Source organism: Piliocolobus tephrosceles, chromosome 13, assembly GCF_002776525.5.
Source record: "Piliocolobus tephrosceles isolate RC106 chromosome 13, ASM277652v3, whole genome shotgun sequence".
In the NCBI taxonomy this organism is placed as follows: domain Eukaryota; kingdom Metazoa; phylum Chordata; class Mammalia; order Primates; family Cercopithecidae; genus Piliocolobus; species Piliocolobus tephrosceles.
In genome coordinates, this window is record NC_045446.1 from 4,998,484 (window position 1) to 5,010,644 (window position 12,161).

Here is a 12,161-nt window from a genome sequence, read left to right on the forward strand (position 1 = left end):
AGGGAAGCCCCTCCCCACCCCAGTTGGCCCCTTGTCTTCAAAGGAAGGGCGTGACCTTCCTGCACCCCTAGACCCAGCCTGAGGGTCAGCCTGGCAGCCAAACCTGGTGCCTGCACTTGTGCCCACCCTCTGCCTTGCAGTCTCCGGAGGCTTCTTCGGGGGAGCCAGGTATTCAGTCAGCAAGGCTCCTGACAAGATGGGCTGGGTGGGAGAAGCACCCACAGTTCTCCAGAGGGCTTTCAGGGGATTCTTCACTAAAGAGACACGTTGGAGTCTGGAACCCCTCCCCTAGCAGGGGGACACCTCCAAGCTGTGCTCAAAACTGGAACAGGATATTTGGCTGCAGCGTTCTCTGTCTCTGCCTCTCTCTCCCTTTCTCTCTGTCTCTCTGTCTCTGCCTCTGTCTCTGTCTCTCTCTCCCTTTCTGTCTCTCTGTATCTGTCTCTCTCTTTCTCTGTCTCTCTCTCCCTTTCTCTCTGTATCTGTCTCTGTCTCTCCCTTTCTCTCTGTCTCTCTGTCTCTCTGTCTCTCAGTCCCTCTCTCTCGCTCTCTCTTGCTCTCTCTTTCCTCCTGTCTCTCTAAAAGGCCCCTCTAAGGGCAAAGCAGCAGCTGTCAGGCCCTTAGAGCAGGAGCCTTGGTTGGTGCAGGCCCAGGGCCAGCCCCTGGTCCTGGCCTTTCTTCCCCTGGGCATGAACAGTGAACACCGTGACCCTGGGAGTTGGGCGACCTGAGGGGCTTGGAGGGAAGGGCAGGAGGGCCCAGGGCCAACACAGCACGCCTGACTGGGGTGGGGGCAGTGGTGTGGGTGGCTGACCACATTCCTGGGATGCCGGGTGGCAGGGCTGGGCAGCTGTGTCTACACCTGTCTGCCCCTGTCGGCTGTGAGCAGTGCAGCCAGGGACGGGGCAGCTAGAGCCATGCTGTGGTCTAGCCAGTGGGCCAGGCACGTGAGCTGGTTCATTCCCTACTGCACCAACACCATCCACGTGGCGAGGTCAGTGGCCCCATCGAGGGGAAGGAAGGGCCCTGTCCCTAGAGTCTAGCAAGCCTGGGCCATGGTCTGTGGGGCTTGTCCAAGTGACTCCGCCTCTGTGAGCCTCAGTTTCCCCCTCTGGAAAGTGGCGGTAAAAACAACAGTGGGGTCCCTGGTGCTGGGCTGCAGAGCCCTGGAGACACGTGGAGCACAAACCCCACATGCTGGGCCAGAAGGTCCGCAGACCAGGCAGCTTAACTGATAGAAATCAAAGTCGAAGATCAAGGTGAAGGCAGGGCAGGCTCCTTCCGAGGCTGCGGGGAAGGAACTGGCCCAGGTTCCTCTCCTTGGCTTGCAGAAGACCTGTGTCTCTCTACATCAGCTTCCCTCCCGTGCGGCCTCTGTGCCTGAACTTCCCCCTTTTAGTACGACTGCAGTCATATTGGATTAGGGCCCACCCTAATGGCCTCCTCTGAACTTGGTGACCGCTGTAAAGGCCCTGTCTCCAAATCAGGAATTGTTCTGGGGTCCTGGGGGTTAAGACTTCAACATAAACATCTTGTTGGGGGCGGGGATTGCAATTCAGTCCGCACCCGCTTCCCTCGTCTCACTTTGTCCAGCACTCAGCACCCTCTGGCCCTGCCCTTAGCTGTGGGTCTGGATTTCCCGTCTCTTCCACGGTAAGCCCTGTCAGGGCGGCATCTTTGTCCCATTTGCTGTTACACCTGCAGTTCCTCACACTCATCATTTAGCAGACTGTTGCTGAATGGCTAACAAATCCATGATACAATTTGTAGGTCCACCAAGCCAGGTAAGGTGTCTGTGTCACCTGCCCGTCAGTGGCCCCAGGCTGGGAAGGCCCCTTGGGTCATACTTAGACACTCTGCACCATGGGCCACCAGAGCTCTGGGCCGAGTGGTCAGCGGCCCCCACACCTTGCCTGAGCAGAGGCACCCCAGCCATCCCACAGACAAGACGGCCCTAGCTGGGTTTCCCAACGCTCTGCTGAGATGGGGTTGCCCAGAAGCCCATACAAGCCCACACCTGGGAGAATCCCAGCCCCACATTCCGGTTCAAGTCGCTGCTGGTTTTCGTTCAGAGCCCAAACACGAGCTCCTGCTCTTCTTGGTGTGGATCTGAGGCTGTGGATATCCTGAGAACATCTGTCTCAACAGAACACCTTCCTCCATGTTCCCTATATCCCAGATTCACTCCCAAGTGGCTTTTGTGTGGCAGATTTTGGTGGATTATGCAAAGGGGGACTGCCAGAGAATCTGAGCTGTTGGAAGACTTCTGAAACGTCACTTCGGTGGCAGAGGCACTGCCGCAGGGGACAAAGGTCTTGTCTCTTCTTCCGAACGTGGAGGATCAAATTAGAGTTGACTTGTGTGTTTCCAAACCCGTTGTTGTCCCAGTATTCAACTAATTTGAAGGTCCTAGGAGCCTCAGAAGAGGGTGGCAGAAGAAGAAAGGGACAAACACAGAAGGGGAAGGACAAGAGGGCAGACCATTTAAAAAAAAAAAAAAAAAACTTTCAAGAATGCAGTTTGCTCCTGGGTGGACCCTCCCACCCCGTGCCTGCCCTGAGCTGGCCCCTGACCTGTGCCGGCAGCTCAAATTCCTAACATCTGGCCCAGGGTAAGGATATGGGCAACTCTTTAAGGGAGCGTGTCCTTGCTAGGTGCTGAGCACTCACTCCAAGGGACTTTGCTCCTAGATGCCCAGGCTCAGAGAGGGCTGTGAGCCGCCCATGGTCACACAGCAGCAGTCCAACTGCCTGGGGCAGTCCGATGCCCACATTCCCCTTGAGTTCCCAGGCGAGGGCATGGTCATAGGATGCAAACCTCTGCCTGGGTAGGTCTCTGGCCTTTCGTGGCACCCACTTGGAAGCCTCCCCGGCAAGTTCAGTGTGGGGCTTCTAGCACCTGATGGCCTGGGGCTTCTGATCCTTGGGATTTGGGTGTCCTTTGTTTCTTCTCTTTTCTCTCTCTCCTTCTTCTCCCTGGGTGACCTCATCTATTCCCCTGGATGAGGTATGGTCCCCTCCTCAGTTCAATGCTGGGAGCCCTGCACCAAACCTGGAGGGAACAAGCAGGCTCCACGTCCTGGCTTTTGGGGTAGGGCCTGCCCCTTGCTCCCTGCCTCTTTCTTTAGGGAGTGCTGTGAAGGGTGCATTTGGGCCCTGGGGGCCCATAAGTTTAGGCCTCCAGGATAGCTGAGAGCACGTGGGCCTGGCCTGCCCCCCCTTCCTGAAGCCTCCCAGCTTTGCCTGCTCCTGAGCCCGGACCAGCCTCCTGCCTTTGCCTTTGTCTGGCCTTGGGTTTCCCAGGCAGCTTTGGTCTTTTTCTGGCAGGTCTCAGGTGTCACCTCTTGAAAATTCAAAGGAAGATCCTTCAAATTCATGAACCAGCGACCTCCCAGGAGGTGGGTCTTCCCACCCTGCACCATCCGGCCCTAGGAATTCAGTCCTGGGCCCTCTCTCCCCAGGGCCTGCGGCCTGGACGTCTAAGCCAGAGCAGGGAAGGGCCGGGCCCTGGAAATCCAGAGGGCCCTGCCTGGGCTGGGGTAGGGCCGGGCATAGGGAGACGTGGGTCCTGTCGGGGTTGGGACCAGTGCTCCAGCTTCCCTAGCTGATTTGAGCATTTAATTTTAATTTTACAAATAGAGAAAAAGAAAGAAAACTCCCGAAAGCCGCAGCAGATCCTCACAGTTCTGCAGATGTCCTGGAGGTTGAGCCTCTGCGCTTTGGCCTCAGCTGCCCGGGTGCCAGACTTGGCTCCTCTCACTGGCAATGTGGCCTGGGCAGCCATGTCCCCTCCCCAGGCCTCAGTCTCCCAGTGTGTCAACTCTCGGCCCCGTCTCAGGTCTCATACTGCTGCTTCTCCCTTGTGATCATACCCTGCCTCTCCCCCTTCCCCAAGGACTTCCTGGCCTTGGCCCACAAACCTATGCAGGTGGTTCCATCAGAGACCGACCATCCCCCGGAGTCACCCCAGCCCTCATCCTAAGTCCCATGCTCCCCTCCCCTCCAGGAGGCCACTCTATCCTCCCAGCACTCTCTTCTCCCAGCATCTCCAGTTCTCCACTCCCCGCTTTTCTTGCTGCCCCAGTTGCTGGTCTCCTGGAGACCCCCAGACATCATTGCTCCTGCAGTCAGCAAGGATTTGGTGGGTGCCTGTTGAGGGGGGCATGCCTCTGGGGCTGAAGTGCAGCGATGCGTGGAACATTACGATCCCTGATCGCCTGGGACTTCTGGTCCCGTGGGATTTGGGGGTTCCTTGGTTTCTTCTCTTTCTACCCTTCTTCTCCCTGGGTGACCTCATCGGTTCCCATGGATTGAAATATCCTTATGCCAATGACTTCCAAATTTGTCTCTCCAGCCATGACCTCTTCTCTGAACTCTGGACCCACATATCCGGCCATCCACTTGACATCTCCCTTTGGGGTCTCCCAGATATGTCAAGCAGAATGTGTCCAAGCGGGTGTCCAATCCTTTCCCAGGCAACTCAACCCCCATCTTCCCCATCTCAGTAAACCCCACTGCCGCCCCTCCACTAGCTCCATCCAGAAACCTCTACAATCTCCTTGCTTCTCCCTGTCCCTATCCACGATCAGGAATTCATCCACAGACCTGTGTGTCCTGTCTCTGCAGATCCACAGCCTCACCCATCAGCACCCTGGTCCATAGAGACAAACCTGGTGACACAGATGGGACTTCAGAGAGATGACATGAATGGCGTCTCTAGTCATAAGAGTCAGGGTTTGGGTGGAAGCTACTCCGCCAGGGAGAAGAGGAGACCCAGGGCACCTCCAGGGACGTGCGGGGAGAAACAGCTTCCCCCAGCCCCAGGGTGGAGCCCCTCGTTACCGTCTGAGCCCCAGAGCCTCGTGTCCCCAGGTAGGCAGAGGGTGGAAAAGACTGATGAGAGAGTGAGAGTGTGAAGACCCCCCCACACTGCAGTACAAGGGGCTGGCTCCCTCTTGGGTGGGCATGACGGGAGACATCCCAGCACGTAGATCCCAGCCTTTGGACTTGGTGTCTGTGATCAGCTAAGAGTAAAACTGTTCTTGCTTTATTCTTCTGGGAAAGGGCTAACACTTGCTGGGTTCCACACCAGTTGAAGACCAGGCAGCTATTCTGTTCAAAGGGGTGTGGCTTTGCCACCCATTTGACAGGAGAGAAAATGGAAGCATGGAGTTCCCAGGATGTGAGCAGCAGAGCAGAGCAGTCCTGTTCAGGGCCCCACACTCCCTCCCTACAGCCCCCTTCCTGACCCTAAAGCCCCCATTCCAGGCAGTTCCTAGCACCATAAGGTAAGTGGACAAGCCTCACTCTGGAAGGAGAGCACAGGGCCCTGTCCCTCCCGGGAGCCCGCTGAGAAGCACAATGGAGTTCTCCAGGGACCACCATCGCACCGAGGTCACATCACCATAAAGCAAAGGCCCCTGCTCACACAGCTTTCCCAGTCACTAGCAGTGAGCACGTGCCAGTCTCCAGCAGCTCGGGTTCCTCCAGGCCACACCCTAGACCTGGCCACCTGCCTTCTGACTTCTCAGGGCACGTGGAGCAGCCATTTCCCTGGGCCCCACGTCCTGGGCCCAAGAGACCCGGGCTTGCAGGTGTTTTGCAGAGAGTGAGGGCAAAATGGAAGCGGCAGTGATGAGAGAGAAGGTGCTGGGGAGAAGGAGAGCCAGAGCTGGACAGGCAGGGCTGCTGTTGCTGGGACCTCAGCCCCAGGATGGCCATCCTTTCAGCAAAATCCTTGCTGGGCAGCTACGGTGGGCTAGACACTGTGAGGCGAGGGCGTCTGGGCAAGACCCACAGGACAGGGGACACGCAGCCCAGTGGGAAAGAGAGGGAATCAGCTCAACCGTTCACCGTGGGCCATGTGAGATCCAGTTATCCTACCATCCAGAAGCAGGGGGCCAGGAGGTTAAATGACATGCTGGAGGCCATGGTGTGGGGGCAGAAGGGCCAGGGTTCAAAGCCATACCCCTTTGAACAGAGCAGGTGTAGCCTATTTACCTGCTTGTCCCTCCATCCATCCGCACATTCATTCATTCATTCATTCATTCGCTGGTCACCTGCTATGTGCTAGGCCCTGCTCTCAAGAAGACTGGATTCTGGTGGGGAGGAAAGAAAAAATATCCAGGTTCATCAGACAAGCGAATAATACAATTACAAAAGTTGTCAAGGGTCTCCTGGAAGAGGAGTTGGCCATGTAGGGCCTGCACACACACGTATGCATATGTGCACATGCACGCTCATCTGTGTACATGTATGTGTAGGCATGTGTATCTCTGTGTGCACACATGTCCGTGTGTGCTTTGTGTGTGAATGTACCTGTGTGTGTCTGTGTGTCTGTGTGCACATATGTGCATGTGCACGTGTCTATCTGAGTGTGTCTGTGTGCAGACAGGTTTAGGGGATGTTTCTGTGCCTGCGTACGTGTGTGTGTGCATGTGTGTGCCTGCATACATGTGTGTGAGTGTGTGCATGTGTGAATGTGTGTGTGATTCCCAACAGAGACATGAGTGTAGCTCAAAGGTGGGAGGACTCAGTGGGATGTGCTTTAGGGAGGAAAAGAGGCTCAGTGTGCCAGGGGTCAGGACGTGGGGCATTGAGGGGTTTGGGGAGGAAGGAGCGCGTGGAGGCCCAGCTGTGAAAACTCTGTAGACCATGAGAGGAATTTTCTTCGAAATGCAAAGGGAGCCAACAGAGGAATTTCCACATGGCTAGAAAAAAGCACACAGCCATGGGGCATGGCGGGCACAGAGTGGAGGGGCTGTGAGTGGAGGCAGACGGCCAGGCCAGAGGCCAGCGCTGCACCTGCCCAGGTGAGAAAGGCTGGGAAGTGAGAAGGAAACACACACTGAGCTGCTCGCGGGAAAATCTGCAGCATCCAAGATTAAAAACAATGTGATACAAGAGACTAACAGCAGATGAGACAGTGTAAAAGAAAAAAGAGGAATAACGAACTTGACAACACAGTCATAGCAATTCTCCAAAATGGAATACAAGGAGAAAAAGACTTAAAAAAAAGACAAGGAAGAACAGAACTGCAGTGAGTTCTGGGACATCAAGTGGCCTAGCCCAGGTCACTCGAGTCCCCGATGAACCCCAGGGAGTGTGACCCAGTACCCGCCTGGTAGGACGTTGAAATAAGAATGACTGACTCAGCGCCAGCGCAGACAGGGGGCCGCTGGACCCCTCCCACACCACGGGTACCAGCTCTTTGGAAACCTCTTCTGCAGATTCTTCCGAAGCTAAACATCCATCTCTGTGTGACTCAGCCGTTCCACTCCTGGGTATTCTCCAAAGGGAGATTAAAGTGCACAGCCTCCCCAGATCTCCTACACGAAGGTTCCCAGCGGCTTTATTTGTCACAGTCCCAAGCTGGAAACCACCCAAATGCCCATAAGCAGGTGCTTGGGTAAGCAAAGGCCTGGGGTCACCGTTGGTTCAGCCGTTGGCCTCTCCTTCTGTTTCTCCAAGCGTCCCAGGGCAAGCGGCATCTTCAGGCTGAGCCTCGGTTTCTTTTCCTGTGAAGTGGGTCTAGTGAGCGGGCCGGATTTGAGGTGGTGGGCAGGATCAGTGTGGCATCGCTGGGGGAAGCTCCCAGCCGAGTGTGAAGGGCCCGGTGCGGAGGGGTGGAAGATGTCAGGCTCCAAGCAGCCCCCGACGCTGGCAGTGCTGGGGCTGACCCTTGGCTGCCTCAGCTCTGGGAACCCCACGCAGCATGAGGCGTCTGTGCAGGTAGGAGGCGGCAGGGCCTGGGCTGTGGCCCCGTTCCCTGAAGCGCTCCGTGTGTTCCGTGCAGCGGGCAGGGTCAGGGGTCATGTTTAAACGCGGAGGAGTCCAGGGCAATACCTCCAGGCTGCATGCTGTCCAAGGGGCGTGGGCGGGCGGCCCCTTGGATGGTCTCGGGACAGCATAGCAAGGCCCTGGGCACTCACCTGACCAGTCACGTGGGGGACCATCTGAGGGAATAGACAGGCAGATCCAACCCACGGTGGGGGGCTGGGACTTGGGATGGTTTGAGGGGTGCATCGAAAGCCTGGAAAGAGCCTAGGTGGGAGAGTGGATGTCTGGCACACACACTCAAGTGGACCAGGGGCAGTTGGCCAGGTCACAGCTATCCCGTGCCCAGCACCCTGGTAGCCAGTTCAGAATGACCGTCCCAGACCTAGCTGAGGGTCTGCAGCTACAGCAGGGTGCACCTGGTGTTTCTGAAATCCCCTCTCCCCATGCCACCTCGTGCCAGCTCCAGTGGCCCCCACGTCGGTCCTTAGGACTCCGGCCACCCACACGCTGAGCTCCTGCAGGGCGGGTGCTATGCCCAGCACACAGGGGAAGCTCGGCTCGTGTGCCGGCTGAGCGGTGAGGTGGGTGTGAACGAACACATGAAGCATCTCTCTCCCCCTCCACTCCCCAGCTTCTCAACCACAGAATCTGTGCCTGGCTCAGGAAATGTACCCTCCGTGTAGGTTTTCTATTGCCGCATAACAAATGGTCACCAGTTGAAAAGCTTAAAATGGCATTTATCTGTTGTCTTAAAGTTTGGGCAGGTCGGGAGTCAGGACATGGCATAGCTGGGCCTTCTGTCTCATGGGGCTGCAGTCAAGGTGCCAACTGGAGCTGGGGTCTCGTCTGAGGTCTGGGACCCTCTTCCAAGCTCTCGAGGTTGTGGAAGATTGCATTTCCTGGCCCCGGTTCCTCATGGGGCTGGATCTCCAAATCCCGCAGGAGAGTCTCTGATTTCAAGGCCATTTTGAAAGGGCTCACCTGATTAGCTTGGGCCCACCCAGGATAATCGTCATTTTGATTAACTCAAGGTCAGCCGGTTGCACCTTAATCACACCTGCAGACGTCCGGCCACCTTTGCCATGCAAAGTAACCTCATCATGAGAGCACATCCACCCTCTTCACAGCCCCACCACGCTCCAGGTCGGGGAGTACGCAGGTGTGTAGACACCTGGGGGCAGGGATGCTGGAGAGCGTCTGAGGCTCCTCCCACCCACGCTCTCCTTGGCTGAGACTGAGTCCTGGCTTCAGGTAGGTAATAAGTGCAGCTTTGCAGAATGAATACTTGAGGGAATGAGTGAGTGAGTGAATGTGTGAGTCTGGCATCTTCCATCAAACTGTGTCCATCTCAGGGCGAGGGTCCACATTGGACTCACCTCTGAAACCGCCACAGCAACTAGTGCTCCTGGTTACATATGACACTTTGAGTGCTCACCTGAGTGAGTGGAGCAGAGAGTGGTGCTTCTCCCTCTCCTCAAGGTTAGGGTCTGTGCAGAGCAGCTCCGAGACCCATTCCTCTGGGAGCCAGGTGCAGAGCCGCAAGCTCTGTCCTCGACACCATCCCCTCTGGCTCCTCTGCACAGCTACCCCTCCAGTGCACAGCAGCAGCCCCCAGGGCAGCACTGGCCACACAGGGACCAGTGGGAGGCAGGCTCCTGGCTGTGAGACCTTGGGCACGGCCTTCTGCCCTGACCCTCCTGGTCTCCATCAGCAAGAGAGGGGTGGCAACACCTGGCTGGTGTGAGGATGGAGCATTCCCCGCATGGTCAGCTCTCAGGGTGATGCCTGGTGCCGTCTAGATGCCCACACCATCTCCTCCTTTCATCCTTCCAAGAGCATCACCAGGCAGGTGCTGTCATTATGCCCATTTTATAGCTTGGTAAACTGAGGCACAGAGAGGTTAAGTAATACATAAAAAGCTGGGAATTGGGCCCAGACAGCCTGGCTCTAGCCATATTGGAAGGGCGTTCCACCTTACGCCTGACTACTGGGTCCCTAGGTGGTGAGTTGAAGACCCCGCTCTTGACAGTGTGCTGTGTGACGTTAGCAAGCCATCTGCCCTCTCTATTTTGGCCACTGCATTGGGTTTCCTGGGGCTGCTCTAGTGCCAAGCGCCACAGGCTACATGGCTTAAACCACAGAAGTAGATCGTGTCACAGCTCTGGAGGCCAGAAGTTCAACACGAAGGTTGGACAGGGTTGGTTCCTGCTGGAGCTCTGAGATGGGGTCTGCTCCAGGGCCTTCTTGGCTTGGAGGTGGCTGCCTTCCTGTTTCCAGGGTGCCCTCCCTGTTTTTCTCTCTCTCTGTGTCCAAATTTCCCCTTTTCAGAAGGATGCCAATTAGATTGGATTCGGGCCCACCCTCATGGCCTGATTTTAACTAAATTACCTCTCTAACAACTCTTTCTCCAAACAACGCCACATCCCGAGGTACTGAGGTATCCTGGGGTACCACATCCCGAGGTACGCTCCAACATATGAATTTTGGGAGGACATGATTCAGCCAGTAGCCACCACAGCGAACTCAGGTGAATTTCCATCCTTGCCCCAGCTAGCACTGTGAGGCACTGAGCTGCCAGGCACCTTAGCCGTTTTAGTTTTATTACCTGGGGCTCCGAAATCTCACACCCAAACCTTGGGCTGTGTGTCCGTCCCTGGGAGGTCCTGACCTCACTGGCCTGTGACCCCGGGCTTATCTGTCACTCTTCTTTCTTCTGGATTCCGGTTGCAGGCATTGATCCCTTCCCTGGGGTTTATTTTGCTGGGTGTCAGGCAGGAAAAGGGTCAAATTCCAGCATGCGGGTCCGCTGTTGCATCCCAGGACAGCCGGCATGGGCCGCTTCCCCTGGCTGCAGGGAATGTGTCCAGACTGAAGAGGATGCGGCCCTGCCAGCAGCCCAGAGCTGCTGCTCCTCCAGGGGCAGCTGAACTCAGCACCCAGCCTCAGGAAACAGCGGATTTGAAAGCAGAAATCCTTTTCTCTGAAACGGGAAAAGAAAGTTCTTTCTCAGCATCTCTGGCTTCTTCTCCCCTCTGCTGGCCCCAAACCGAGGCACTCATTGTACCTTAGCAGGGGTAAGAAAAAAGGCACGTTAAAAACATTTTGTTTACACTTATTACAAAAATAACAAATCGTCTTTTACCTCGATGCATCCCCAATCTCCCCTCAATCATTAGCGGCGACCCTGGGTTCGGCCTGATTCCAGACATCCAGAACAGAAGGGAACACCCGAACTCACTCCTTCCCTTGCATGCGGCTCACTATTTATTTATTTATTTATTTATTTCAGTTACACGGGTAATATGTGTTCAGTAGGCACACCTTAGAAAGAAGAGATAAGCAAGCCCAAAGGGGAAAAAAATCACCTGCAATAATAAAACCTCAGCCACTAATAACCCTCACGAGGATTAGCATGTGCCCTTCCATTCTTCTTCTGACACACGTGTGCCTTGCTGTGTGTGCGTTTACACGAGTGTAGTTATGCACTAATTCAATCCTGCAAACTTGGTGTTAGGGTTTACTGACAGCTGCCTTTCTTATTAGATAATTTTTAAAAAAAAAATCCAGTTAAAATCAGCAAAGGCAGCAAGGTGCGGTGGCTCACACCTATAATCCCAGCACTTCGGGAGGCCGAGGAGGGTGGATCACCTGAGGTCAAGAGTTCAAGACCAGCCTAGCCAACTTGGCGAAATCCCGTCTCTACTAAAAATACAGAAATTAGCCAGGCATGGTGGCACATGCATATAGTCCCAGCTACTTGGGAGACTGAGGCAGGAGAATCACTTGAACCCGGGAGGTGGAGGTTGCAGTGAACTGAGATCGCACCGCTGCACTCCAGCTTGGGTGATGGAGTGAGACTGTCTTAAAAAAAAAAAAAAAAAAAAAAAATCATCAAAGGCAAGGAGTTGTTATGCACTTTGACGTTAACGAAATGGGTTTTAAAAAGACAAAAGAGGGTTCTGGGGAGGATGTGGCAAAGCTGGCACTCACACAAGTGTCAGCAGGTTCACAGGTGTGAAGTGCACACGTGCTCAGTGCTGCCTTCCCACACGCACCCCCGTGCACCCATGCTCACCCACGTGCACCTACCACAGGCACCCACGTGCACCCACACGCACGCGCACCCACCACAGGCAACCACACACACCCATATGCACCCACCCCAGGCACCCACACACACCCACATGCACCCACCACAGGCACCCATGCGCACCCACACGCACCCATGCGCACCCACCACAGTCACCCATGTGCACCCAGGCGCACCCACCACAGGTACCCACGCGCACCCATGCGCACCCACTGCAGGCACCCACGCGCACCCACGCGCACCCACCACAAGCACCCATGCGCACCCACGCGCACCCACCACAGGCACCCACG

The 12,161-nt window shown here is 55.8% G+C and overlaps 1 protein-coding gene across 1 annotated transcript in view; it reads right to left on the minus strand.

The window, feature by feature from the left end:
* Positions 1-8,494: 8,494 nt before the first annotated feature.
* LOC111522277 overlaps positions 8,495-12,161 on the minus strand; it is a 4,372-nt gene continuing 705 nt past the window's right edge. Inside the window, exon 2 of the mRNA XM_023186187.3 lies at positions 8,495-10,758. Coding sequence (XP_023041955.1) covers positions 10,470-10,758 — 289 coding nt within the window. The 3' untranslated portion in view covers positions 8,495-10,469. The remainder of the gene's footprint in view (positions 10,759-12,161) is intronic.